General features: G+C 35.2%; 1 protein-coding gene across 6 annotated transcripts in view; it reads right to left on the bottom strand.

Annotated features, from left to right (window-relative positions):
* CLEC16A (C-type lectin domain containing 16A) overlaps positions 1–27041 on the bottom strand; it is a 248519-nt gene that overhangs the window by 131388 nt on the left and 90090 nt on the right. For all 6 annotated transcript variants that reach the window (XM_056806144.1, XM_056806145.1, XM_056806146.1 and 3 more), the window contains exons 13-16: positions 20500–20622; positions 15003–15112; positions 14682–14726; positions 11090–11140 (exon numbers count right to left, since the gene is read on the bottom strand). In XM_056806144.1, coding sequence (XP_056662122.1) covers positions 11090–11140; positions 14682–14726; positions 15003–15112; positions 20500–20622 — 329 coding nt within the window. The remainder of the gene's footprint in view (positions 1–11089; positions 11141–14681; positions 14727–15002; positions 15113–20499; positions 20623–27041) is intronic.

Here is a 27041-nt window from a genome sequence, read left to right as displayed (position 1 = left end):
TCAAAGCAAAAATTATAGGGTATAGAACAGAATTTGAAGCAAAAATAGATCCAAGAAATAAAAAATCTAAATATAGTCAAAACATACACAAAACCTTCTTATTAGCAAAGGAAAGTACAACGGGAAACCAGACAATGCTTCTTTTGCCATAAAACTGGACACCTCATAAAAGATTGCTTTCTCAAAAAGAAATATGAAGTCTATAATGAGAACACAGGAGGAAAACAATACAAACAGCAGAGAAATAGTTGCTGCAATCATTGTAGTTTGAAATCAAATCAGAAAGCATCAAATCTTGAAGAAATGCATGCAGCTATTAATGCAGAAACTAAACCCAAACATTCAGATATTGTAAGAAGGGATTTATGAAGCCAAAAATATAATTTATTTAGTTTGATGCATGGTGATAGAAAGAGAATAGTTCATGAGGTGCAAAATAGTGAGAGATAGGCTGATGAGTCTGTGAGTAATGAGGAGAGCAAACCAAGCAAAATATCATATGAAAGGCAGAGACATGTGAAGGAACTAGATGAAGAAATTAAAAATATCATTGCTCAGATAAAAACTGAAATAAATAGCATAGTAACCACTCATGAAAAAAAAATCAGAAAACAAGTAAAAACATACTTAGAGAACTTTATTTCAATGCAGATTGAGCACAGGGAATGAATTTTGTACAAACAAAAGTCATAAAAACTCACATAATCCTAAACAGAAGCTGGTAAAAACACAGTGAAACAAAATTTCAATTCCCTGCAGCAAAAGGACTATAGCAGAAAATCAAAGCAAAAGGTTACTGTTACAAATAATTTTAATGTATCTCTAAAAGATTCACAAAAACTCACAGATAAATAGAAAACCCCACTTGAAACAGTTAAAACTTCAAATAGCTATATGGTACAGACTTCCTTAGAAAAAAACATCCAGCTTGAAACCAGAAGCTGAAATTGTTCATCCTATGGTAAATAATTTAGAAATTACAAATTTAAATGAAAATGAAAATGAAATTACATTTGAAAATAACACAATATTCAAGGTAATGGAAGTCAAGTAACAGTTAAATTTGAAAATATGTATAGAATGCAAAACTTAGCTACTATTAGGACAGCCAAGAATTCAAAGGACAGCCATGAAACCAACATTCTAAATGGTTGGGGGAGGTTTGACCAAGAAGGAATATGTCAGATTAAACATAGCTATGGTTTGAATTCATTTTCCAATGAAGAAGAGACAGAATATAATCAAACTTAGATGAAGATCACTTTGGAAATGATTTAAGCCAAGAAGACTTAACTAGTTCAATCATACAAATGGCAGGAGATAGCAGAGCAGAGAAGAGTGAGTCACTAACAATAAATTTCATATTTACACAAAAGCCAGAGCCATATGTATGGATTAAAGTGGGAAAGAAAAAAATACAAAGCTCTTGTGGATACTGGTGCTTCAAAATCAGTACTAAAGACATGTCATGGGGATACCAATATGGGGGTATGGTTTCTGTAGCTGGAGCTAATGGACAAATACAAACAGGTCCCTGAGCTCAAAAGCACAATGGTCAAATTGCGTCCTCTCACCATTGATCATATATTTCTATTGATTCCTTCATGTCCAGATAACCTTTTAGGATGGAATTTTTTGTGTAAGATTGGAGCGATGTTGCAATGTGAAAGATCTGGGAAAATATACTTGTATTTGCCCAAACATTCACTAAAACACTATCCATTATTATATCTGGAACAATTAGAAGAAGAACCTGAAAAAACCCCAAATGTAAACATCTATGTATGAAATACCTAAAGATATTCCACAAGGGGTGTTTGCTAAACATCAGAATGATGTGGGTAGAATAAAATCAGTAACACCAGTGAAAACTGAAGACAGGGAAGGAATTCCTCCTAAGATACCTTAGTACAAATTAAGCAGAGAAGCAAAAGAAGGCATAACACCAATCATAAACAGCTTGTTAGAACAAGGCATATTAAGACCTACAGTGTCTGAAACAGTGTCCAATTCTGGCTATTAAAAAGAACAAGCTTAATGAAGATGGAAAACCATGTTGGAGATTTATAATGGATCTTAGGGCAGTAAATAACTTCATAAGAAAAATCCACACTGTCACACTTTCTCCAAACAATATAATCATACAAATACCTTCAGAAGTTCAGTGGTACACAGTGTTGGACTTAAGCAATGCATACTTTTACCATTCCATTGCACCCTGACTCTCAAATTATTGCTTTCCAATGGGGACAAACTCAGCTCTGTTACACAAGATTAGTACAAGGATGTTGTGAATCAGCTTCCATATTTTGCCAACTTCTACAGAGAGACCTAGCTAACATAACTTTCAAACATAGCAAATTAATACATTATGTGGATGACTTGCTGCTAGCATCATCTGACCCAAAAACATGTTTGGAAGATTCAAAGAAGTTATTAATAGAGCTGCATAAGAGAGGACAAAGTTTCTAAAAAGAAAATCCAGTGGGTTCTCTCAAAAGTAGACTATCTTGGATTTGTCCTGGAGGGGAACACCAGGAAAATCTCTAATAAAAGGATAGCAGACATACAGAAACTAGGCATCCCTAGGACCAAGAAAGAACTTAGAGCATTTCTAGAGGTTGTTGGTTTCTCAAGACAATACATAGTAGGAAATTCTCACATTTCCAAATGTTTAACTGACTTGACAAAGAAAGAAATTAAAGAACTGTTGCAATTAAACAAAGAACATCTGCATGCTTTGTCACAGTTGAAAGGAGCCATTCTATCAGCTCCAGCTTTGGGAATACCAGACTATAAGAAGGAGTTCCACTTATGTGTCCATGAAGCTAAGGGCATTGCTTCTGGAATGTTAGCACAGTATTTTGGGCTGAATTTAAAGGCTATAGCATTTTACAGTACTATCCTCGATTCTGTCACACAAGGAATGGTGCATTGCCTCAGGAGCGTGGTGGCAACAGCTCTCATAATTAAGAAATCTTATGATATAGTACTGGGATGCAAGCAGCATGTGTATTCTGCACACCAAATAGAAAAACTGCTAAGGTTGCAGAATATGCATTCATTTGCTGATACAAGAATATCCCATTATGAAATCATTTTGTTAAGCAATGATAACATCACTATTCATAGATATACACCACTAAACCCAGCTACTCTGATTCCAGATTTGCCAATAGTTGGTGAACCACTGCATGATTGCAAACAAGTAGTGGAGATGATGCATAAATGTAACAAAGACCTTAAGGACACACCTCTTATTAATCCCAAGATAGAATTATACACTGATGGGTCCTCATATATTCCCAAAGGACGTAGAGTCACAGGAGCTACGGTAGTTGACAAAGACAAAATGCTTTGGCATGCATCATTGCCAAGTCATATTAGCACTCAAGGCACCAAGTTAAAGGCCCTGCTCATGGCTCTGGAGTTAGCAAAAGGAAAAAGGGTTAACATTTTTGTAGACTCTCACTATGCTTTCTCTACCTTGCATTCTTCTGCAATCATATGGAAAAATAGAGGGTATAAAACATCAGCTGGGAAACCAATTGCATATAGCAAATTAATAGACTGTCTTATAAAAGCCGTAAACTTCCAAAAGAGGTGGCCATAATCCAATGCAAGGCACATACTCATAGAAAGGACAAAATATCCCTAGGGAATGATAGAGCAGATGTAACTGAAAAATACACTGTGAGATTTGGACCCCACTGTGTGCTGAATTTCTCTCTGAGAAGCCTAATCTTACCGAAGCTTACAATGGAGATGAAATACAGTCATGGAAGGAGTGGCTAGGCATTAAATTAATCAAAGGCATCTAGATTGCTCAAAGGGGTAAACCTATTCTCCCCAGAAAACTATATCAACATCTGTGCACCATAATTCATGCAAAAGGATGTTATGGGGTTCAGGGTATTCTAGATACAATATAACATTATTGGATGGCACCAGGAATAACAACAAATGCCATTAGAACTTGTCAGGCATGTGAAACATGTAGAAAATATAAACAAGGACATTTTAAGAACATAGAATTGGGAGGCAGACCTCTCAGCTACATGCCTTTCCAATGTATTCAAATTGATTATATTAACATGCCCACAGACAAGTGTGAACTTTAAAACTACTCCGCCCTACTCAGACCATACTTCTTTAGAAGATTTGATTTAGCTATTTCCTGATTTGGAGGTAACAATGGAGATACTTGGTCTAACAGAATCACGTCTTGGGAACTCTACATTGCTCCACTCTACTTAGCTTAACAAGGTCAAGAATGTCTACACCCATACTCAAGGATTAAGTCTCTAAGAAGATGGCCTTCAACAGACAGTGCAGAAACAGCTGACAGACCCCTGAGCTGTCCCAAGTCAAGCTAAGCTATCAATTGGTACAGATGAGACACAGGAAAGTGATGTAAAACCATCTATATAAGGCACATCACTTCCTCTTTTCTCTCTCTTTCCCTGGAGAGACGTCTCTGGCTGGCAGCATGCTAAGCATTCCGACATCTTGGCATGGTGGCAGCTATTTGTCTGGGTTTTGGCGGTAAGTTTTCCCTTGAGCTAATTCAGTTCAGGCATCTTGGCTGAACCCACTTGGAGTTCAGGCTGATTCCTTCCTCCTTTACTCTCCAAAACCTTACCTTCCTAGAGACTCTGGTGTTCCTCCTGGCACAAGCCAGGCGGAAGAAATCCTACACCCTTTCCTTCTTCCTTCTTCTTAATTTCTTTCCACTATATTAATTATATCACCATAAATTTCCAGCTGACTTGGGTATTTTTTTTATATTTGGGATATCCATGGCGACCAAATAATTAATATAGTTTAGGTCACAAGGCTAAAATTATCCTTTACACAAGGGATACAAATATGCATTGGTTATTGTGGATAGACTGACAAGTTGGGTTGAAGTGTGTCTAGCAAAGAAAAATGACACAGCCTCAGTAGTGAGATTTCTTTTAAAAGAGATAATTCCTGATACCATAGACTCAGACGGGGGTCTCATTTCACTTCCCATGTTCTGCAAGAAATCTACAAGAACTTGGGAATCAAATGCAATTATCACTCTGTTTACAGACCCCTAAGTTCAGGCCAAGTGCAAAGGATGAACAAAGAATTAAAAGCACAAATAGGTAAACTCTGTTCAGAAACACACTTAAAATGGACAGATGTTATATCTCGTGTTTTGTTTAACATAAGAACTAGTCCTAGAACTAATTTGCAAATATCACCATTTGAAATGCTATATATGGTCAACCACTTTGGCATGGTAGGACAGTAAAGTCATCATATCTATCCATGTTAAAAGGGGAATGTGTACTGCATGAAGATCTGAAACAAATACAAGATAGCCTGGAAAATCTAAGGAAATTTGGATTACTTGTGCAAAGAATACCATTAGATTTTTCATTGCATAAGATAAAACCAAGAGACAAAGTATAATTCAAGAATTTTAATAGAGAATCTCCTATAGAACCAAGATGGATTGAACCTCTAACCGTTGTAATGGTCACACTGACATCGGTAAAGGTTGATCAAAAAGATCCTTGGCTTTACACTTCTCATGTGAAATTGCATCATACTCATGACATTACCAGCAATGAAAATACATAAATATGACATCTGAAACAAATAGCCCTAGCCATAATCAATAATAGTCTCTTTGAATGGAAAGCTATGAAAGACAAAATATAAGGGACAAGAGAGCATTGCACATGTTAGTATAAAGGAAAGCACATGAGTACAAATTGAAACAGAAAGAAGCACTGCAAAACCAAATGAAATGGCTCCAGATAGAAAGATAGACAATAAAACAGACAGACAGTAAAATATTCACTTTAGAATAAGCTCCAATGAAAAAAGTCTATACAAAGTCTCTACCAACTATTGTAACAATTATAACAACAAAGAAAAAGTAACAATATAATTGACTAAAAAGATATAACTCTATGAACTGAATGTAATATATCACTATCATCACTCTATCTCCAAGAAATGTCAATAATCAACAAAATTTAATATAAACATCAAAGAGAAGCAAACAAGACCAATAAAAACCCCTTGTAAAAATCAAACATCATCTGAGATAAGATAGCATCAAATTTATAATTATAACATACATCTAAGAAATTATACAACATAGTACATACACCCACGCATGAAGATGATCATATGAAAAGTTTATTTCCATGCCTGAAGAACTATCTGATAAACACTGACAAGCACACATGAAGAATTCATGCCTTACTTCTATGCACAATGAAACAAAATTCAATCTTACATGCATGCACATGTAAAGTCTTACACACATGCATGTTCCTGAATGTTAAAAAACACAGGACTTCAATCAAGAGCAGATGACAGGCAACAGGTGTATCCAGCACAGATGAAAAAACCAAGACATGTATGTTTCTACAATCAACATCAAAAGACATGGAAGGACTTTGAAATTTTGGACTGGTGTTCATGAGGTCATGCAAGATTGCAGCATACATGTTAATTTCACATATATATATATATATACATAAATATGCTACACAGAAACACAATGTGGAAGAAAATCTCATGGAATGGGTAAGTATACAACACATGCGTAACTGTAACACAAAATTCATACTGATATATATATATATATATAAATTTCTGTAGAAAATTCAAACAGAGAAAATTTCTTATCTGCATGAGTTTGCACAGAAATCAAAAAAATGTATTATATTTGTACATATGTAAATCTGTACAGATACAATCCTATGTACATATGTAAATACTAATATACTAACAGACTAACTATATTAATTTATTAATGTTATAATTACTAACGATTGGGACAGCTTAGAAACTTTGTTCAAATTTTTAGGGAATATAGGAACAGACATATAGAAATAAGTATAGAAATTAGGTTATATAATCATGTTAGTAACAATTGTTAGTCATAGGGGGCAGCTAGGTAGCTCAGTGGATTGAGAGCCAGGCCTAGAGACGGGAGGTCCTAGGTTCAAATCTGGCATCAGCCACTTCCTAGCTGTGTGACCCTGGGCAAGTCACTTGACCCCCATTGCCTAGCCCTTACCACTCTTCTGCCTTGGAGTCAATACTGTGTATTGACTCCAAGACAGAAGGTAAGGGTTTAAAAAAAAAACAATTGTTAGTCATAGAAACTTTTACCTAGTATAAGTTATAGACATTAGGAGATAAGACGACAAAATAGGGACATGACGACAAAATACTGTTGAAATTATTCAAATTGTTACATGGTTTACTATTATGTTCAAAACTATATTCATGTAAAATCCCTATTACCTAAACCATTTTCCTATACCCAAACCTAGCATAGAGTTAGTTAGAATAGTTAAGACAGATTAGGATTTATTGTTTTGGAGGGTAAAGGAATATTTAACATAGAATAGGGTTAAGAATTAGATAGATAGGAATTTGTCAAGACAAATTTAAGAGGTAAGTAACATCAATACAGGATGCATCCTAGCCAAAGACAAAAATGGGGGATCGTGGATGAGAGAATTAAAAAAGCTTGCAGCAGAGCTGAAGAAGAAAGGCCTGAAGAACTGTCAATCAAGGAGAGAATTCTAAATGGAATGGTGACCAGGAAGGAAGGTTGAAGAAGGAACAGCCAAGCTGAGAGACTGGGTCTCTTGCTCTTGGGACAAGAAGGTGTAAGGACTGAAAAGATCCTGCTCTCACTGATTTCTCCCTTCAAGACTCAAGTGACTAAAATCCTCAGACTTGTTATCCATCTTCCCAATTCAAAGACTCTATTCCACTATCCTTCAACTTAGGAGTATTGTAGGATTAGGGAAACCCAAACCCTCTCTCCCATCAACTTCCCTACCTTTTCCCTTCTCCTAAATAAAACCCCTTGTTTAAACTTATCAAAGAGTGAGTTATCTGTATAATATACCAAGATACTCACTTAGAGCTGATTTCAATGATACCAACAGAAGAACCAAATGATGCGGGAAGGGAGGAGAGAGGAAGGATAGGGAGGAGGGGAGAAAAGGGAGGAGAGAAGGAGAGGGAGGAGGTTGGCTGATCTGATCTTTCCATCAACATAACCCTCAGTTAATTCCCCTAATACAAATCCCAACAAAAGACTTTTTCTGCTTTTCAAGGATCAGCCTAGTCAAGAATGAAGAAGCTCACAACCAGTAGGCTGGTAACTCAGTAATGAATTATCTAGTCATAGCAATACAGGAAAGAAAAAGATTCAAAATAGCTTCAATTATGAAGATCGATCTGAACACTGCAACATAAAATGGATTGGAGGTGAGAGAATGGAACCATGAATGTCAATTAAAGGGTTATTACAATATTTTAGATGGGAAAAAATAAAGACTTGATTTTAAAAATAGTGGTAGTTTAAGTATAGAAGAATCAGATGCAAGAGATACTTTGGAGGTAGATCCACAGAATCTCATAAATGACTGGCTAGTTCATATGATGGGGTTGGAAAGATCATTCCAAAGTAACTCCAAAGTTTTGAACTAGGTGATGGGAAGGAAGAGGGAAGATAGGAAAAGGAAAGTTATGAAGTAATACAAGTTCAGTTTAGCCATGAATTTGAGGTACTGGCAAGACATTTAGGAGGACATGTCTAGCACATAGATGAACCTGTAGACCAGGAACTCAGGGAAAACATAAGGACTGGATATATAGATTTGAGGGTCATCTTTTTAGAGGCCAAATCTCCATGGTATCCCTCAAATTACCAATCGCTAACCTGAATCAAATGGTACTCAATATAAATATTTGATTGTAGAAAAGACTATTGTAACATATCTCCAAACAGCTAATTCATAATTACAATAGCATTTAAATGTTTATCAGAAGAATAAGCCTCAAGTTTTCTAAAAGTAAAACAGGTTGGTAGAATTTCATTAGAGAAGGGCCTATCATGGGGTAAAATAAAAGGGCAAATAACAACTAAATATACTTCATTATGATTAATGGAAAAGTATATAACAGTAAATTCCACTAAGGGATTGCAAGCAACGATGGGTTGACTGTGATTATCAATGAAACCAATAAGCAGAAATACACAAACACATACATCACCATTAAGATGACATGGGAGTTGCTACATCTCCAGAGTAGATCATAGAAAGCATTTCAGAAATGTAGGCTAATTGACATTTTTTCTTAATATAGCTCCATGAAAACATATAAGGCAATAGTCAAAATTGATCTAGAGTGGGAACTGTGACTAAAGTTGTGGTAATAATATTAATGCTTAGAAATACAGTCAATACAATTGGTGAGGTAGACTATTTTGGGAATGTAAAAGGACTCCTCAGGAGCGCCAGACAAGATAGCAATGCAAAGGTCCTTTATTTGGCAAGTTTACCTCAAAAAAGGATGGTCATTTAACTTAACAGAAATGCTCAAGGGGATAAGGAATGTGGGACAAGAATCTGGAAAAGTATAAGATAGGAAATACGGTTACAGTACATAGTGAAATATGGGTGCATCCAGAATCTGGAGGTTGCTTTGAAGAACAAAACAAGAGAAAGGAGTCTATGATGGTCTACCTCTCCTAGATCCTGGCATAGCTCTTAACATTTCTTCTCTTATGACTCCAAGTTCAAGGGATGCTGGGAAGTTCAGGGATGTTGAAGAGAAGCAGTTATTTTCTAGGGAGGGATGGGGTTTCAATCAGGTACATATTTTCCACCCTTAATAAGTCATAGGCTAAGTGGTAGAGTTTCAAGGCTTCAAGAATAGCAGATAAGGGAAGAGTGTCAAAACGGAGGAAATGTTCCCCAATTGACAAATGGTAAAGGGACATGCAGTTTTCACATAATGAAGTCAAAACTATCAATAAGCACATAAAAAAATATTCTAAATCCCTTCTGATTAGAGAAATGTAAATTAAAACAACTCTGAAGTATCATTTTACACTTAGCAGACTGGCCAATATGGCAGCAAAGGAAAATGATAAATATCGGAGGGGATGTGACAAAATAGGGGCACTAATACACTGATGGTGGAGTTATGAATTGATCCAACCATTCTGGAGGGCAATTTGGACTATCTGCCTATGATCCAGCCATAGCACTGCTGGGTTTGTACCCAAAGAGATAATAAGGAAAAAGACTTGTACAAAAATATTTATACTCTTTGTGGTGGCAAAAGAATTTAAAAATGAGGGAGTGTCCATCAATTGGGGAATGGCTGAATTAATTGTGGTAATTGATGTTGATGGACTAATATTGTGCTGAAAGGAATAATGACCTGGAGGAATTCCACGTGAACTAGAAAGACCTCCAAGAATTGATGCAGAGTGAAAGGAGCAGAACCAGAACACTGTACACAGAGACTGATACACTGTGGCACGATCAAATGTAATGGACTATTCTACTAGCGGCAATGTAATGACCCAGTACAATCCAGAGGGACTTTTGAGAAAGAATGTTGTCCATATACAGAGAAAGAATTGTGGGAGTAGAAATGCAGAAGAAAAACATCACATCACATCACAACAAAAAGATCAATCACATAGCTTGATATGGATATGATTAGGGTTTTTATGTTAAAAGATCACTATTGCAAATATGAATAACATGGAAATAGGCTTTGAACAATAATATGTATATAACCTAGTGGAATTGCTTGTCAGCTCTGGGAAGGGGGAGGGAAGAAGAGGGGGGCGAAGAATCCTGAATCATGAAACCCTGGAAAAATATTCTAAAGAAAAAAAAATGAAAAAAAAAGGAGGCTATGAATCTAGAGGTAAGGCAATTAGCCCCAAGAACACCCCAAGAACTCAATCATGCTTGGAAAAAAATGCATCTATTTCCAATGAGCATTTCTGAGAGTCCTACTTGTACTAATAAGATATAATCTGCAACAGCAACAGCACTAAGAACAAATGGTAGACATAAATTAAATTTCCCATTGGGTTAATAAGAAAAAACACAACTAAATTCCTCTACTAATCTTTAGCATACTGCAAGGAAGTATAATTTAAACAATGTTCTCATTTTGATACACAATTGCTGAACATTAAAGGAAATCAGCAGTATTCTAACATAAGCGTATTTCTTCATACAATTGGTAACTTTGACTAGCCACTTACTGTCATGCTCCTATATTCGTCTTCAAACATATCCAAAAAAATTTCTTCTCCCTTAAAATAAAAAGGGAAAGATTATTCATTTTTTTCCATAAACAAGAAAAGTATTATAAACCCCAGTTCATGGCTGTTAAGCCATCTGTTTTTCATTACCAAGTTCTCGTAAATCATCAGGAACTCTCTCTCTCTCTCTCTCTCTCTCTCTCTCTCTCTCTCTCTCTCTCTCTCTCTCTCTCTCTCATGCACACACACATATAATGTGAAATGATGTATTAATGAAATGATATACTAAATCTCACATTTTGTCCATCAATGATTTTTAAAGCTCTTAAAACAAAACTAAAATAGAAATGAGGGATTCACATTAATTACTGTAAGGTGACAGCATTGCAGTCTCTTTTACATGATTTTGAGTGAGTGTAAGAAGAGAGGAAAAAAGGAAAGGAAAACTGTTACATCTTTTCTTTTGTGTAAGTGCTTAGTTTAAAAATAAATACTACAAATAAGTAAAATAAAGTTAATATTCAAATGTTTTAAAAAGATGCCAATTCTAAACTTTGTCAAACAAATGATTTCTTAAGATGATTCACAAAGTACCTTACAATTTTTTAATTTTTCAAGGTCATCATTCTGAATAGGAATTCCCATAGTGCTACACTTTAAATACAGAAGCATTAGAAGATTGTGCTAAGTATGTTCTGATATTATTATCCTCTCTTTAATGCCTTTTGGAAAAAAATCAAACAATTGTAGAGTTGAATGAGACTTCAGAGGCCATGTAATACAACAAAAATTCTCTGTACAACCTATTCAGTGAGTGATCACCCAACCTTTGCTTGAAAAGCCCTAATGAAGGAGAATTTATTACTTTCCCAGGCAGCACATTCCCTTTTTGGATAGGGGTGGCTAGATAACACAGTGGATAGAATTTTGGGTCTAAACTCAGGAAGACTCATATTTTCTTAAGTTCAAATCTGGCCTCAGACATTAACTAGTTGTGTGACTCTAGACAAGTCAACCATATTTACCTCAGTTCCTCATCCATAAAATGAGCTGCAGAAGGGAATGGCAAACCACTCCAGTATCTTTGCCAAACAAATCTCCACAAAAAGTCAGACATGACTGAAAAGACTGGACGACAACAGCAAGTTTTCCTGATATCAAGTCTAAAGTTGCCTCTTTGTAACTTCTAAGCACTGCTCCTAGTTCTGCCCTAGGGGGGTTAACTGGGACAAGACTAATCCATCTTCCATATGACAGTTCATTAAGTAGGTAGATATGTTGCCCCTATGTTATTTTTTTATTTTGCAGGCTAAACATACCAGTTTCTTTAATCAATCCTGATAGGGTATGACCTCAAGGTCCTTCACAATACAGGTTAACCTTCTCTGGCCAATGTTCTTCATAAAATGTGGTGACCAGAACCAAAAACAAGACTTCATATGTGAGAAGACGATGGCAGAGAAAAACTGTAATCTCCTTCATGTTCTACAATATCCCCACCTACCCCATCTGCCCCCAGTGCAGGCTAAGATCAAATTTGTTTTTTTGATTGCCACATCACACTGTTGATGCATTTTGAAAATTAAAACCCCAAGACTTTTTTCAAACTGCTACCTTGCTACTCTTCTCTCATCTTATACTGCTGAAATAAATTCCATCTTCAACCCAAATATGACAATAAATTTATCCCTTTAAATTTTTTTTTTATTGATTCACCCTAACACTCTAGTCAAGATCTTTTTGAAGTCTATCATCCAATATTACCTATCCCTCCCAGTTTCATGTCAGATGTGAATTTGATAAGAATGCTCTCTATTGCTTTATCCAGGGCATTCCAGTGAAGACTTCCTATCTCAAGGCAGCCACAAATCATCCCTGATGACTCTCTGACTCCATTCAATCAGTTCTAAATCCATCTTGCTGGACTACAACTGAACCTATACAATTTAATTATGTCTACAAGAAGAGCATGAGTGATAGAGTAAAATGCTTTCTTGAATCTAGCTAAGAAGTATAATACAGTATTTCTTTGGTCTTCCATTCTAGTAATTGTATCCAAAAAAGAGAGGTTGTTCTAGCAGGACATGCTCTTCATGAAGCTATGAAGTTATGGCTTCCTTTTCTAGATGCTTGTTAACCATTCCTCTATTAGTATTATTTAAAATTCTACAAGGAATTGGGCCAAACTTACTGATTTTAGACTTCATTCCCTCCTCATTAAAAAATCAAATAAAAAAGTAAAAATAAAAGTAAAAATAAGTTAGGCATTTGGACTTCTCCAGGCCTCTCCTGTTCTCCATAATCTTTCATTATCATTGGCAGTGTATCAATAATCACATATGCTACTAGTAACTTGGGATACTGATGACCTAACATATTAAGAGCAATTAGATAGTACTCTCTTAGTATCTTATCTATTTTAGATATCATCTCTCTTCTAGTCATTTTTATTCTTTCCTTTTCTGTTCTTTGCATAGAAAATAGGAGCAAAATAACTACTAAGAAATTTTTCATTCTATTGTCAGTTATCTTAGTTATGCCACGTAATAGTTTTGTCCTTTTATTTGATTCCAATATAAATTAAAAACAACAACAAACAATCCTGGGAACAGCTGGGTAGCTCAATGAATTGAAAGGTAGGTCTAGCAATGAGAGGTCCTGGGTTCAAATGTGACCTCAGACACTTCCTAGTTGTTTGACCATGGGCAAATCACTTAACCCCTATTCCTTAGCCTTTCCCATTCTTCTGCCCAGAACCAAAGCACAATACTGATTCTAAGACAGAAAGTGAGGATTAAAAAACAAAAAAAACAATCCTATTTTATCATTAGCTTCCCTTGTTCATCTCAGCTCAATCTGAGCTTTAACATTCCTGACTATTTTTACTTGACTATTCTATAATCTTGATTCATCCTCTATTCCCTTTCTTTGCTTCCATTCTTAGTACATATTTAAGAATAAACAACTCTTTTTTCCAAATCCCACTTCAATCCTGTCTTTCCAATGTCCTATTCCAGTTCTGACTGTCCCTTCCAGGGGGCCTTCTGTGTTCTCCAACAGATAGCCCTTACATTTATCTACCTTCTTGCTAAGCTTCAAATTTCTTCCTCATATTCTTTTTTTGTTATCAACAAACATTCCCAAGTCTCTCTTATCCTTTCTTACTTCTCCCATCCCCTCAAGGTATCAGTTTATATTCTCTTGTCTTACATATGTTGCTTCTGTTCATCAATCTTTGTGATCTGACTTCACCACTCAACTGAAATTGCTACTTTCTAAGTTACAAATGATCTGTTAGTTCCAAGATCGGATAGTATTTTTTTTTCTTTTCCAAACATCTGCTAGTATTTTTTAAGTGCTCATCCTTACTGACCTTTCTTTTTACTCTCCTCTCTTACTGCATACTCTCCTTTGGTGTGACATTGCTTTCTCTTGGCTTTCTTCCTACATGTATGATTTCTTCTCAATCTCCTTTTATGGATCATATTCTTTCTACTTTAAAATCTACTGCACAAGTTTAAACATTTGAGAAATCAATGGGGTGTTATAAATTTACATATGTATGTGTATATATATATATATATATATTTACCTTATAAAAATGCCTCACAAGGTGAACACTTTCCTCTCTTGCACCCTATTTAAGACAGAAAAGTACAAAAAAGAATCAAATCTTATATGGGAAAAAGTTGCTAAAAATGACACAGGGATCAAATAATTGCTGGAAAAAAAAACTAGTATCTAATTATAATGTGAGACTTTTAAAGTAAATTTTAGATTCAAGAAAGAATATGAATTTCTTGAGAAAGAATTTAAGATCCTGCTACTCCTTGCTAATGTTATCCACTGAATGAGGTGGGTTATAATTTTGGTTGAAAAGCTTACCCCTCTATAGGAGAAGATAGGTCCTTACCTCAAGGCAGGCAAGGTGAACATCCTTTATAATGCTGCCACTGTTTGTCATGACTTGCTGCTTTAGTAACAAGCAGCTAAGTTCCAAAGTGGCCAGTCTGATTTTTCCATCTATGGAGAATGAGAGTTAACTTAGTAAACAGTTTCAAAGGCTTAGCTCATTTGAATAGATCATTTCTTTTTCCACTAATATTCCACAAAAATTTTAATTGTTCAATAAACTTTTAAAAAATCATCCAAGCTACTAAAATTCAATGGAAAGAAGAGGGCAAACCCTAAATATCTGTCTTCCCTACACAATTATACTGTTCATGTGCCCATTAGAAATGTAATGCAGCCAATGCTAAAATAATCTGTGAAATCTGAAAATAGGTTAATGAGCAGAACTATTCTGGGTTTTAATACACATGAATGACCACTTAAAATAAATAGATAATTCATAAGTACCATTTGATTATAATCATAGTATTTCCTTAGGTTTCTATATTGAATTTTTAGGAAGAACAGGGAAAAGCTGGTACAGCCCAAGATCCTCTCACTAGTTCCCTCAAAGTTCTCTAAAGGCCTTGTCTTCTCTCCTTCTATAGTATCTCTCGTTCTTATGAATTCAGTTATCATCTCTATGCAGATAATTCCCATAATTAAATATTCAGTCCTAGTTTCATTCCTGACTTCTAGTTCTACATCACTAACTGCTTTTTGGATATCTAGAAATGAACATTCCATAGGAATCTCAAACTTACTTTGTTCTAAACTAAAACTCATTTTCTTTCCTTTTAAGTCCCATCATTCTCACAACTTCCTGTTTCTATCAAGATCATCAGCATCCTCCTACTCACACAGGTTCACAACCTTAATGTCATCCTTTATTTTTTTTAAATATTTTTTTAAAAGCATAGAGCTACTAGGCCATTCTCTCCCTCCCACTCCTTTTCATAATTCCAGTGGCTCCTTATTACCTCTGAGATAAAATATAAAATCCTCTGGCACTTAAAGTTCTTTATATCCTGTCTCATTCCTACTTTTTCTATTTTTGTAACTCTTCTCTCCCCCGCTATGTAGTGATCCAACCATACTAATCTACCTGGTGTTTCTCACACACAACACTCAATCTCTGTGCTTTTTGACACTGTCTAAAGCTTGTGCCTAGATTGCACTCCCTCTTCACAGTCACCTTTTTTAATTAGTCCTGGCTTCCCTGGCTTACTTCAAGACTTTAAATGCTATACTTCCATAGAAAGCCTCCCCCATAAAATGTAAACTCCTTGAGATCAAGGATTGTAGTTTTGCTTTTCTCTTTATCTTCAATTTACAGGGCAGGATCTAGCCCACAGCAAGGCCTTAATAAGTGTTTATTGACTGACCTGGGAAACTTAAAGAAACACAGTCCTATCCCCAGGACATAGGCTCCCTTTCCACTAATAAATCTTGGGTCTGCAAATTATAACCCAGGACAAACTCAAAATTTTACCATATTTCTCCACTGTTGGCTGAGGCATGAATCCTCTAGGATATTATAAGACAAACATGAAAATGGAAAATGTCTATAATTAAGTAAATTTGGATGTGATATACTCATGAACTACTATGTTCCTCCAAGTTGGCATTACTATGGTTGGTTAGGGATCATTTCTTATTCACAATTTTAGTTATCATTAATTATATAATTGAAAGCAAGTGTGGTCTCCCTTGTGCTACAACTGGTCTTATTTAACATTTTTGCATATTAGTTAGAAGAGAGTGTACGAAGAGAGTGTACTTAGTGAAAATTTTCAAGTTTACAGATTGTTTGAGATTCTTACAAAGAGTCAAATGCCAAAAAGAATAACTGCAAGAAGGTTCTTTGAGGTTTTCTGAATGAGAGAACTGGTGGATGAGAATTAATTTGGGCAGTGTGAGGTAATATGTTCAGATAAAAATAATGTGTAATTATCTTTATGAAATTGTGAACTCAGATCAGTTAAAACACATGAGAGTTAAGAGCCAGACAGAATTTTATCATTATAAAAGATTTCAGAGAAAAACTAAGTCATCTTTCTCATTTTTACAGATTAAGAAACTAACGCTCAGAGAAGTATTGACTTGTCTGTGATCAAGGAAACAAGTTAATGCCAAAGTCAAGGCCAAGGCCAAAGTCCTTTTCTCTCGGTACTGTTCCATTCTACCTCACTGTGTTGCCGCACATTAGCTCAGTTGTGCCCTGCATTCATCCAGGGAGGTATCGAAAGAGAGAAAATATTCTATCATAATACATCTACAACTGGATTACTAAACAAGAAAAAAGAGCAAGTTTGATGAAATGTGCTATGAAGGGGGTCAACAAATTGAGTTTCCTGGTGAAGTCCTATTGCCATTATTTACAAGGTAACATTTTTTGATAAGACGGTTTTTTCCCCCAATAACCATGCTCCTGGAATTTGTGGACTTTCAATTTTAATTATTCTTCTGCATAATATATACCATTGGAGTCAAACTCAAATAGAAAGGATCCCTTTAGACTGCATATTGACTTAGAAAACCACAAATTAACATTATTTTGTACTATATTTTTATTTATTTTGTTAAACAGTATCTAATTACTGGAGTATATTAGCATAGTACAAGTCATGAGATGCTTTAAAAGGCCCAAATATTTTACTTTATTACAAGAGAATTTTGGAGAAGCTAGAATTGGCTAGTTTAACAGTTATTCAATTACCATGACTTAGTTTAAAATATTAAAAGGTCTCTTACAAGCAATCTCTTATTCTCTACTTCATGCCATTTGTCTCCTTTTCTACAGAAAAATTATTAAATAAAAAAAAAACAACCCTTACCTTCTCTCTTAGAATCAATACTGTGTACTGGTTCGAAGGCAGAAGAGAAGTAAGAGCTACGCAATGGAGGTTAAATGACTTGCCCAGGATCACACAGCTAAGAAGTAACCCAGGCCTCTTGTTTCTGAGCTGCAATGATCATAACTGAACTAGACTTTGGTGTTATCATAATGATGGTAAGTCGATGATTTATAGGGAGCTTGTTGTGAAGGAAAGAGTGTTGTGTGATAGGAACCCTCAATGGACAGGCTCTTAATCTCCTTCACCTCTCCTAGGTGATGCTGACAAGGGGAACTGCACAGGAAATATGGAATCCCCTGCTGTGAGATGGTGATGGGAAGTTGAAGGAAGGTCTCCCCTATCAGGTAAACCAGGGGGGACCCCTAAATTTCCTGGCACAAGGAGGTCAAGGAGACAAGTCTCCTCCTGAGTCTTTGGCTCAGCAAGGGAGGGGTCTTGGTTGATCTCTGTTAAGGCTGATCTTTTGCCTCAGCAAGTTACCTTCCCTAAGCCTCAAGAAAATGCCACTCCAAAAAACATCTGACTGCTAAATAAAAGGTTTAATGAACAATGGTTATAAGGCAAGAAGGAGAGTTGGAAAGAGGGAGTCAGGGTCCCTGATTTATATCCCCCTAAAAAAAGGTCCAACATTCAAGTAGTTGTCCAGCCAACTTGAGTTTCTTCTTCCCGTCCCATTAATTCCCTCAACTATCTATAATATTACTGGACTAAGGAATAGTCAGAACAGGTGCAAAACGGGCAAAGGGAGAGAGCTGGGCTCTTAAGGCAAAGAGTCCATGACCCTCTTGAATCTGAAGAGTCTGACACTCTATTAAGAAGGTCCTCGAAGTATCAGATTGATTAAATGACTTGTCAGAAGTAGTTTCTGAGCAATATACCAATGAATCCTTTTATGGTTCTTGGGGAGGTCTCCAACAAAGAAATGCTTCTTGCTTTTTTAGAGGTCTCTGCTCAAAAAGCCCAGAATTCCTTCTGGAGTTTTGCAAAGTCCCTTCTTCTCTCCCAGCATCCTCTCCTACCAATGGTCTTTGCTGTCACCCAACTCTTCTTGCAAAATTCCATCTTTCCTTTTGCAGTCCTTCCTTTCAGAGCCTAGCTCTCAATTCACTGAGCCACCTAGCTTCCCCCTGGAGAAATGATTTTTAAGAATAATTTCTTTTCAGTTCTTTTTTTCTTGCCAAACTTAGTCCAAAGTGGGGCTAGTAAAGCCAGTTCATTTTAACATTCTGCAAAATTCTGGGCCCTGGGGTTTACTTCTCTGTTTTGTTTGAAATGTTTCTTTTTTTCCCCTTAAAACCCTTACCTTCCATGTTAGAATTAATACTCTGTATTGGTTCCAAGGCAGAAGAGTAGTAAGGACTAGGCAATGGGGGTCAAGTGACTTGCCTGGGGTCACATAACTGGGAAGTGTCTGAGACCAGATCTGAATCTAGGACCTCCCAACTCTAGGCCTGGATCTCAATTCACTGAGTCACCCAGCTGCTCCGTTTAAAACTTTTCTTGCTGAAGCCTAAACCCCTGAATTTGCCTCACCTTTGCAGATCACCTACTTCTGGACTTTAATTTCTTCATTCCACAAGCATTAACTGAATATTTAGTATATGCAAGATATTGTGAGAATAAAATAAAGAGTAATACAAATGAGGCTTTTTCTCTTCCCTTAATTTTTTTCCAACTACCATTATGTAATGAAATTAGTGTATCATTTTTCCTAGTTGCATTTATTTTTGAGTGAGTTTATCCTACTGCTTTCCATCTGAGCCTGAGTTTCCCCCAAGTTTTCTCCTATTCTCTTTTTCTAAAAGTTCCAAACTCTACTGTAAGTCCTCTTCCTGCTATCATAATCTTGTAGATACAATTTCTGTATTGAATTACATTTCTTTTTGTGAATCACTTCTCTAAGACTTCATAACAGCCTCCACATTTATACTTATTTAATTCATCTGACCCAAAACCACATATGATTTTTGTGAAGTATTTTGGTTGGTTTAAGAACGGTGACAACAAGTTGCCACTGAATACTTATCCCTTCAGCAGAAGTTAAAATAAAATGTATAATAGTAAAGGGGAAAAAAAACCCAGCTCCCCAAAACATATACCTTAAATTACATTTTCCCAGGTTACAGTTGAATTCTTTGGGCAGTAGACAAGAGCCATAGAAAATACTAGGAGTGTTTTACTAAATAATTATGATTATACATTACATTTATAACATTTTAGATTTATAAAATGCTTTCACATTCATTCTCTAATTTGACTTTTTCAACAACCTTATAAAAAGCAGTTAAGAGTCAGATAAAATCTAAAAATGAAGGGGGTAGGAAGAGGAAGCTACATGTTCATGATTAGGTAACTGAAGACTTGTCCAAGGTCAGAAGCTACTAAATATAAGAGTCAGGACATGAACACAGGTCTTCTGGCCTCTAGGACAGTGAACTTTCCATTAAACGATACCACCTCTACATTTGAGACTGTACTTCACATTTTTTCAGATGCTTTTTAAAAAATAAGATGAGTAAAGTGAGGTAGGAGGAGAAAAAATGGATTCTTTAGGTGGACAACAGAAAAGCTGGGACTAGAAAAAATTTGAATTTAAGTTCTTGCTCCTGTTCCAGTGTGGCATTTTTAAAATTACTAGTGTTTCATTTGAGATACACTTACCAGGCTGAGCAGCATAGTTCATTATCCTAATGAGTCTTTCGGCAAGTAGGTGGTTATACGAGATCTTCTCAACTTCAGTCTGCACTGGAAGCTGAATTCTATCTAATTTCTCTGGATCAATTCCTAAAATGAAAAAAAATTCCTAAAATGAAAACCATAATACCACCAACAAAACAAAACATGGAAAAAAATATATTTATCAAGAGATTTGTTCACCTAAGGAACAGAAATCTACAGATTCAAAGGAAATTATATCATTAATAAAAATAAAATATAAAATTAAAAATTAAAAAAAATTAAAAAATAATTATATATACATATATATATATAAGTATGTCACATAGATACTACGAAAGCTCAAATCTTCATTATTATAAAAACAATTTTAATAAACGTTTGACATAAGTTTCAGGCAAAAGCAAGTCTAGAAGGCAGGGAGGAAGAGTAGAAAACCAATGACACTAAACATTCATTGTTTTTGTGCCAATGAAACACTTAAGTAAATAGCTATTTAAATCTTAAAACAAGAGGGGGAGGGTAGAACAAATAGGAAGAAATGAAACTGCCTGCGACCTCTGAAATATTGTCCTTTAAGAACTAGATGATGTTTCCTAAGAAATTTGAAAAAAAGAGCTGAAAATTGCATTGAATAGCTTATTGTCTTGATTTTTAGTAAATGTAACACATATTGGCATAATAAACCATAACAATATATCTTTTTTATTGAATTTCTTCCAACAGTGAACTATAAGTTGCTAAATAATTCCAAGATGTCACATGCCTTTTGAATGCATTTAATAACTCCTGTCATATACAACAATAAAAAACGTATTTTTAAAAAACTGAATTTCAATGAAAATTAATCTTGTTTAGGAGATGTCTATTTTTATGCTAAGCTCTCATACTACAAAAATAGTTTTGACTGTAATTTTTATTCTGTTACTTAGCAATGTCAACATTATAACCCTTTTTCTCATTGAAACATAAATTTTTGAAAAAGAAAACAACATCTTATTCCTGAACCCATCACCTAACTTTTATGATCCTTTAATCAAATGCATGCTTAAAGAAATGGTCTCATAGGACAGGGGTTGTTGGTTTGCTTTAGAATTAAATGGCAGGCCATAACACAATGAAAGACTCAAAATTAGGTCAATTTCTCCATTTACTTGTATATGTTCAATATTTCTCTTTCCTTCCTTCGATTTTTTTTTTACCCAAATAAGGGATATATATATATAGAGAGAGAAGGTGTCTTAACAGGAAGAGAACACTTTAATTTCAAGTGTTATTCTGATCTTCCTGAAACTGATACTCTACCTTTTGTAATAGAAGGTACTAGCCCCAAAGAAAGATAAAATCTAAAAATGAAGGGGTAGGAAGAGGAAAATATAAATGTTAATCCAAAAGTTGCAACCACCATAGCTGGCTGTTTAGCATTTTATATTTGTCTTTCTGTTTCACAAAATTGTCTTTTAAAACATTACAGATCTTCATCAAGTTTTGCAGACCTCTAATGGATATCAACAACATATAATTCAGTCTATACCCTGAAGCAAAATTGTGGTTGACAAAACTTGCAAATAGCATCTATGTAATTTTTAGGAATTTCAATAAAATTTGGCCCACAGGTATATGGCAAATACTGAACAGGAGCCAGAGTTCTCAAAATGCTAACAGGATGTTATAATATTGTTTCCTTACATTTAAATGAAAAGGAAGTAATTTTATTTGTTGAAAAATCTCTCATATTTGCAATAAAAAAGATAAATATAATTTAGGAAACAATATTAGAAAAGCTCTAAAAGCAGATAAAAATCCTAAGACATATTTAAATACTCAGAAAAAAAGAGAAGGAAAAGAATGATGTTTCCAAATCATAGCTTCTTTTGGAATATGTGTGTGTGTGTGTGTGTGTGTGTGTGTGTGTGTGTGTATTCATTAGTCAGAGATTTTTTAAAATGTCAAAATTCTATTGTTCACAATAGCTTAATACTGATTTTTAGAAGATAGCTGAATATTTCTAATAAATAAATCTATGCCATTTCTGCAAAAACCAGGCTATATCTAGCATTTGTAAAAATCATTGTTTGTTCTGTGGCTACTATGTTCTCCAGTTCTAGATGAACAGAAACAATGTCTTAATTCATTTATATCCTTCACAGAGAGGAAGAATAGTGATTTTCAAATAAAGAAATGGCTAACTGCAAGGGAACTTAACTTCTTTGCAGGGCAATATTTTTATCTTTTAAACCTGGTATCAGTGCCTAATAAACAACAGGCAATTAAATGTTTGATAACAAATTTTGAAGGTAGAATCTTATTCTTTATATATTTCCTATAACCAGAGCTGGGGGGAGAGGAATAGAGTAGGTGGGTAGATCAGAGGGAGCAATGTTAGAGTGACTGGTGGGAAAGGAAGAAATTGCTGAACTCTTCCAAACATCTGGCATGGCAAGTCTTTCCCTTTACTTACATCTGTTAGATCCTGACCTGAAAAAATAAGTCAATGTGTGTTTTGTCTTATCCTCATCTATTACCACCAATACCATGGGTGAAAAGAGACCAGTTTAAAGAACCAGAGGCATTGTTACTCTGTGGGAGGTTTCTTAATCAGCCAATCTCAGTTACTGGTAATTGAATAGACTTTCTTATTCTTGGATTACCTCCCACAACAATGACTCTGTAGGCAGAAATGTAGCCCCTACACAAGAGGTAGGCCTCAAATTTTGAAAATAGGCTGAAATAGATGATTGGACAGAAAATTGCCCCTCCACAACTCAAAAAATTCATCAAGTATGTTCAAAATGCCAGAAAAGCCAGTAGGTCTGAATAAATGTATGTGTGTGTGGGGAACTGAACAAGTAACACTCAAGAGCACATCTTTGGTCATGCTAATATTTACAGTTGTTAAAAAATGGTCTGCTTCAAAATCTAATCTATGTTGGACTTTAGCAACCCTGAAGTATCAGCTGTTCAAAACTAGAAAAGACTTTCTTGGGCAGTAGTATGAAGTAGCATACCTCAGAGGGTAGAACATTGATTTGGAGGGGTAGCTAGGTAGCTCAGTGAATTGAGAGCCAGATCTATAGACAGGCGGTCCTAAATTCAAATCTGGCCTCAGTCACTTCCTAGCTGTGTGACCCTGGGCAAGTCACTTAATCCCCATTGCCTAGCCCTTACCACTCTTCTGCCTTAGAGGCAATACAGAGTATTGATTCTAAGATGGAAGGTAAGGACTTAAAAACAAAACAAAACATTGATTTGGGACCTAGAGTTCAAGTACTGCATCATATGTGTACTAGCTATATGAACTTGAGCAAGTCACCAAACTTTTCCAAGCTTGCTTCCTTGTCTAGAAAATAGGGATGATAATAATAGCATCTACCTCACAGGAGTATTGAGATGATAAAATTAGATTATGTACATAAAGCTTCACAAACTTTAAATCACTATATAAATAAGTTAGATAACCAGCTATCAGGAATGTTGTAGAGGAAATTCTTATATGAAATACATTTGGAATACACCAAAATTTCTTCCCACTCTGAAATATAATCTGTACTCCAAAATAATGTTATTTTAGATCTCTGAAAAACCAAAGTTTTATTTTATTTTGTTGTCTATCTATCTGAATTCCCCATTTTTCTCACCCTTCCTGCTAACATCAGTACAAGAAAAGAGAGTTCTTTTCTCTTGGGTAGTGCAACCCACAAAGTATATGTATGTGCTATGTGTGGGTGGAGTAGAGTAGGGGGCTGCCTTAAAAGAAGTATAATAGCTACAAAGACCACCAGGTTAGTTTATGTAGAGAAGGTTTCTACTATCAGCCACAGCTTTTAGGAGACTCAACAAAGGAATGAAAGAACAAATTTTCTATTATGGTCATGAACCAGAATTCATCATGCCCCCCTATTGAATCATAACTGGCAAAGCTCTTTTATTCTATTCAACCCTTTTCATTGCTGTATATTCACATTGATGTAGCCTCAAATCTACTGTTATTTACTGGAAGTCCTAAGCTAACATTCAGTTTTTATTATCACTGCTTTTATTTTTCAAATTGTTTCATGATGAAAAATCCATCTGAATGAGAGACCATCTCATTAGGAGAGCTACAGTGGTGGTAAAAATATAGAATAAAAATCCAGAAGGTGAAGTAGAAATGACCTTCTGCTGCTTCAAAGTGAAAACACACCTAGGCAAAATCCTATTCTAAGAGTGGAAATAAAGCACAAGCAAATGGCAGATTATACAAATGAGATGAGATGTCTCCTTTCATGCATAATTCTACTCCAAAAATATTAACACAAAACTTTCTCAAATTAAAAACCTGCACTGTCAAATGTTTTCTCTGTTATAAAGAAGTTTTAACTTGACAGTCACATTGGTGAGATTTATTGTTTATGAATAGCCTTTCTTTTTAAAACTAAAATGCTAATTAGGCACAGAAAAGAAAGGATACTCATATAAGGACTATTGCAATGAAGTCACTCAGGTGACAGTAGTAGAACCATTCATCAGGTCTATCACATTCAAAACTTTGGTGTTAACTCTTTTCATATATAATCATATGTAATCAATTACTGAATCCTTTCAATTCTATTTCCTGGGATTTCTGGAACAGATCTCTTTCTCTCTATTCTCCCTGCTCCCATTGGCACAGTGACTTATTTGTTGCCACTATTATAACAATGAACATCCTACTAACTGGTCTTCCTGTCTTCAGTCTCCTCAGCCTTGGGTAAAATTCATATTCCACAAGGCTTAAGAGTAATCTTTACACATAGATCAGACCATGATGTCATTCTTTTGCACAAAGCCCTTCACTAGATCCCTGCAAAAGCACTAAATCTTAAACTTGAAAAGAACCTTAGGGGTCAACTAGTCCAAATATCACCTGAATAGGAATATCTTCTACAATATCTAGCTTCTACTTAATGAACTGCAGTGTGGGGAGAACTCCTAAGGCAATCCACTCTACTTTTAGACTTTCAAATTATAAGGAAGATTTTTCTTTTATCAAGCAAAAAACTTCTCTAATCCATTTATTATTCCTAGTTGTATCCTTTGGAAATTAAGCAAAACAAGTCTAATCTTTCATATATTTTACTTTCCCTCACTGCTTACCAAGCAAAATTCAAACTCCTTACACCATGGCATTCATGGCCCATTACAATCCAGTGCCATTCTCATTTCAACTGATATTACTCTCCCACATACTCTATACTCTAGTTAAACCAGAATACTCACTTTCCTACAGAGACATCCTATATTTTTTCATTACTTTATTCTTCCTAAGTGTGGAATAATCTTGCCCTCATCCTATTAAATCTCTACCCATCCTATACAGACCAAATCAAATGTCATTTTTGTCCTCAAGAGTCTTCCCTACTCTGCCAAGCTGGTAATGACCTTGATAACAATAATTCACATTTATATAACAGTATAGTAACAGTATAATGAATATTTCCCTCACAATGATTCTATAATTAAAAGTGAAATTACTGTTACTTTCAATTTATAGATGAGGAAGTTGAAACTCAAAGTGTAGTGACTTGCATGTGATAATGCAGCTAGTACAAGGAAATGTCAAGAATAAACCCGAGTCTACAGATTTCAGTATTTGGTATTTCTTCTTTCTATTCTGCTATACAGCTATTTCTTGGATCTCACCTAGCATTTTGCTTGTAGTACTCATATACTTACCATGTATTTTTTTGTTATAGCTATTTGTGCAAATGATATGTTTCTCTATAGTTAATAAGCTTCTTGAGGGTAAAGGATATCTTGCTCAAGTTTACTCTCTTACCTAAGACAAACTATGTCCTAATATAATGCTGTTCAAATAATGAAAGATGAGAAATCTCAAGGACTACAGTAGATTACTTTTGCATCACTGTTCAGGATGGATGGGGCTGATACTAAGAGAATACATCATTGCTCTTATTTTATACTTTTATCACAAATTTTGTTATGAATACAAATCTTATTTTGTTTCTGTTTCCTACACAATGGATAATATAAATAATTGGAAATGAAAAAAAAAACAAGCCTAAGACAAGTTGATATTTATGACAAATAGGGACAAAATCATTTAGCTGTCATAAATGAGACAAGTCATCAAAAGCAGATGACCTACTCATGTGTAGAGAAAGGACTGATAGATGTCATTCCTGAGGTACTCTCTATCAGGGGGTATCTGAAAGACTGTGGGTAACAGAAGAGATAACCACAAGCTTGGAAATGTCTTAATAAAACTGAAGAGCTGGAAGCTGAAAGGATCAAAACCAGCAGTTCTGACTTTGATACTTTGAAAAATTCTACCAAGTCTTATTAAAAGAATGATTAGCAGTGATCAAAAAGAGTCAGCATGGCTTCACTAAAAATAAATCATTTTGAACAGGAGAACAGAAGTATGGCTAAGAGGAACACTTAAAAGTAACATACTGAATTTATTCTATGGTTTTTAAATAGCAAGGAATATGGAAAACTCATGATTTCATATACAATCCTCTTTAGTATTCTACTTTGTATATGGA

Source organism: Monodelphis domestica, chromosome 7 (assembly GCF_027887165.1).
Source record: "Monodelphis domestica isolate mMonDom1 chromosome 7, mMonDom1.pri, whole genome shotgun sequence".
Lineage (NCBI taxonomy): Eukaryota > Metazoa > Chordata > Mammalia > Didelphimorphia > Didelphidae > Monodelphis > Monodelphis domestica.
This window is presented reverse-complemented; position numbering and strand designations above follow the sequence as displayed.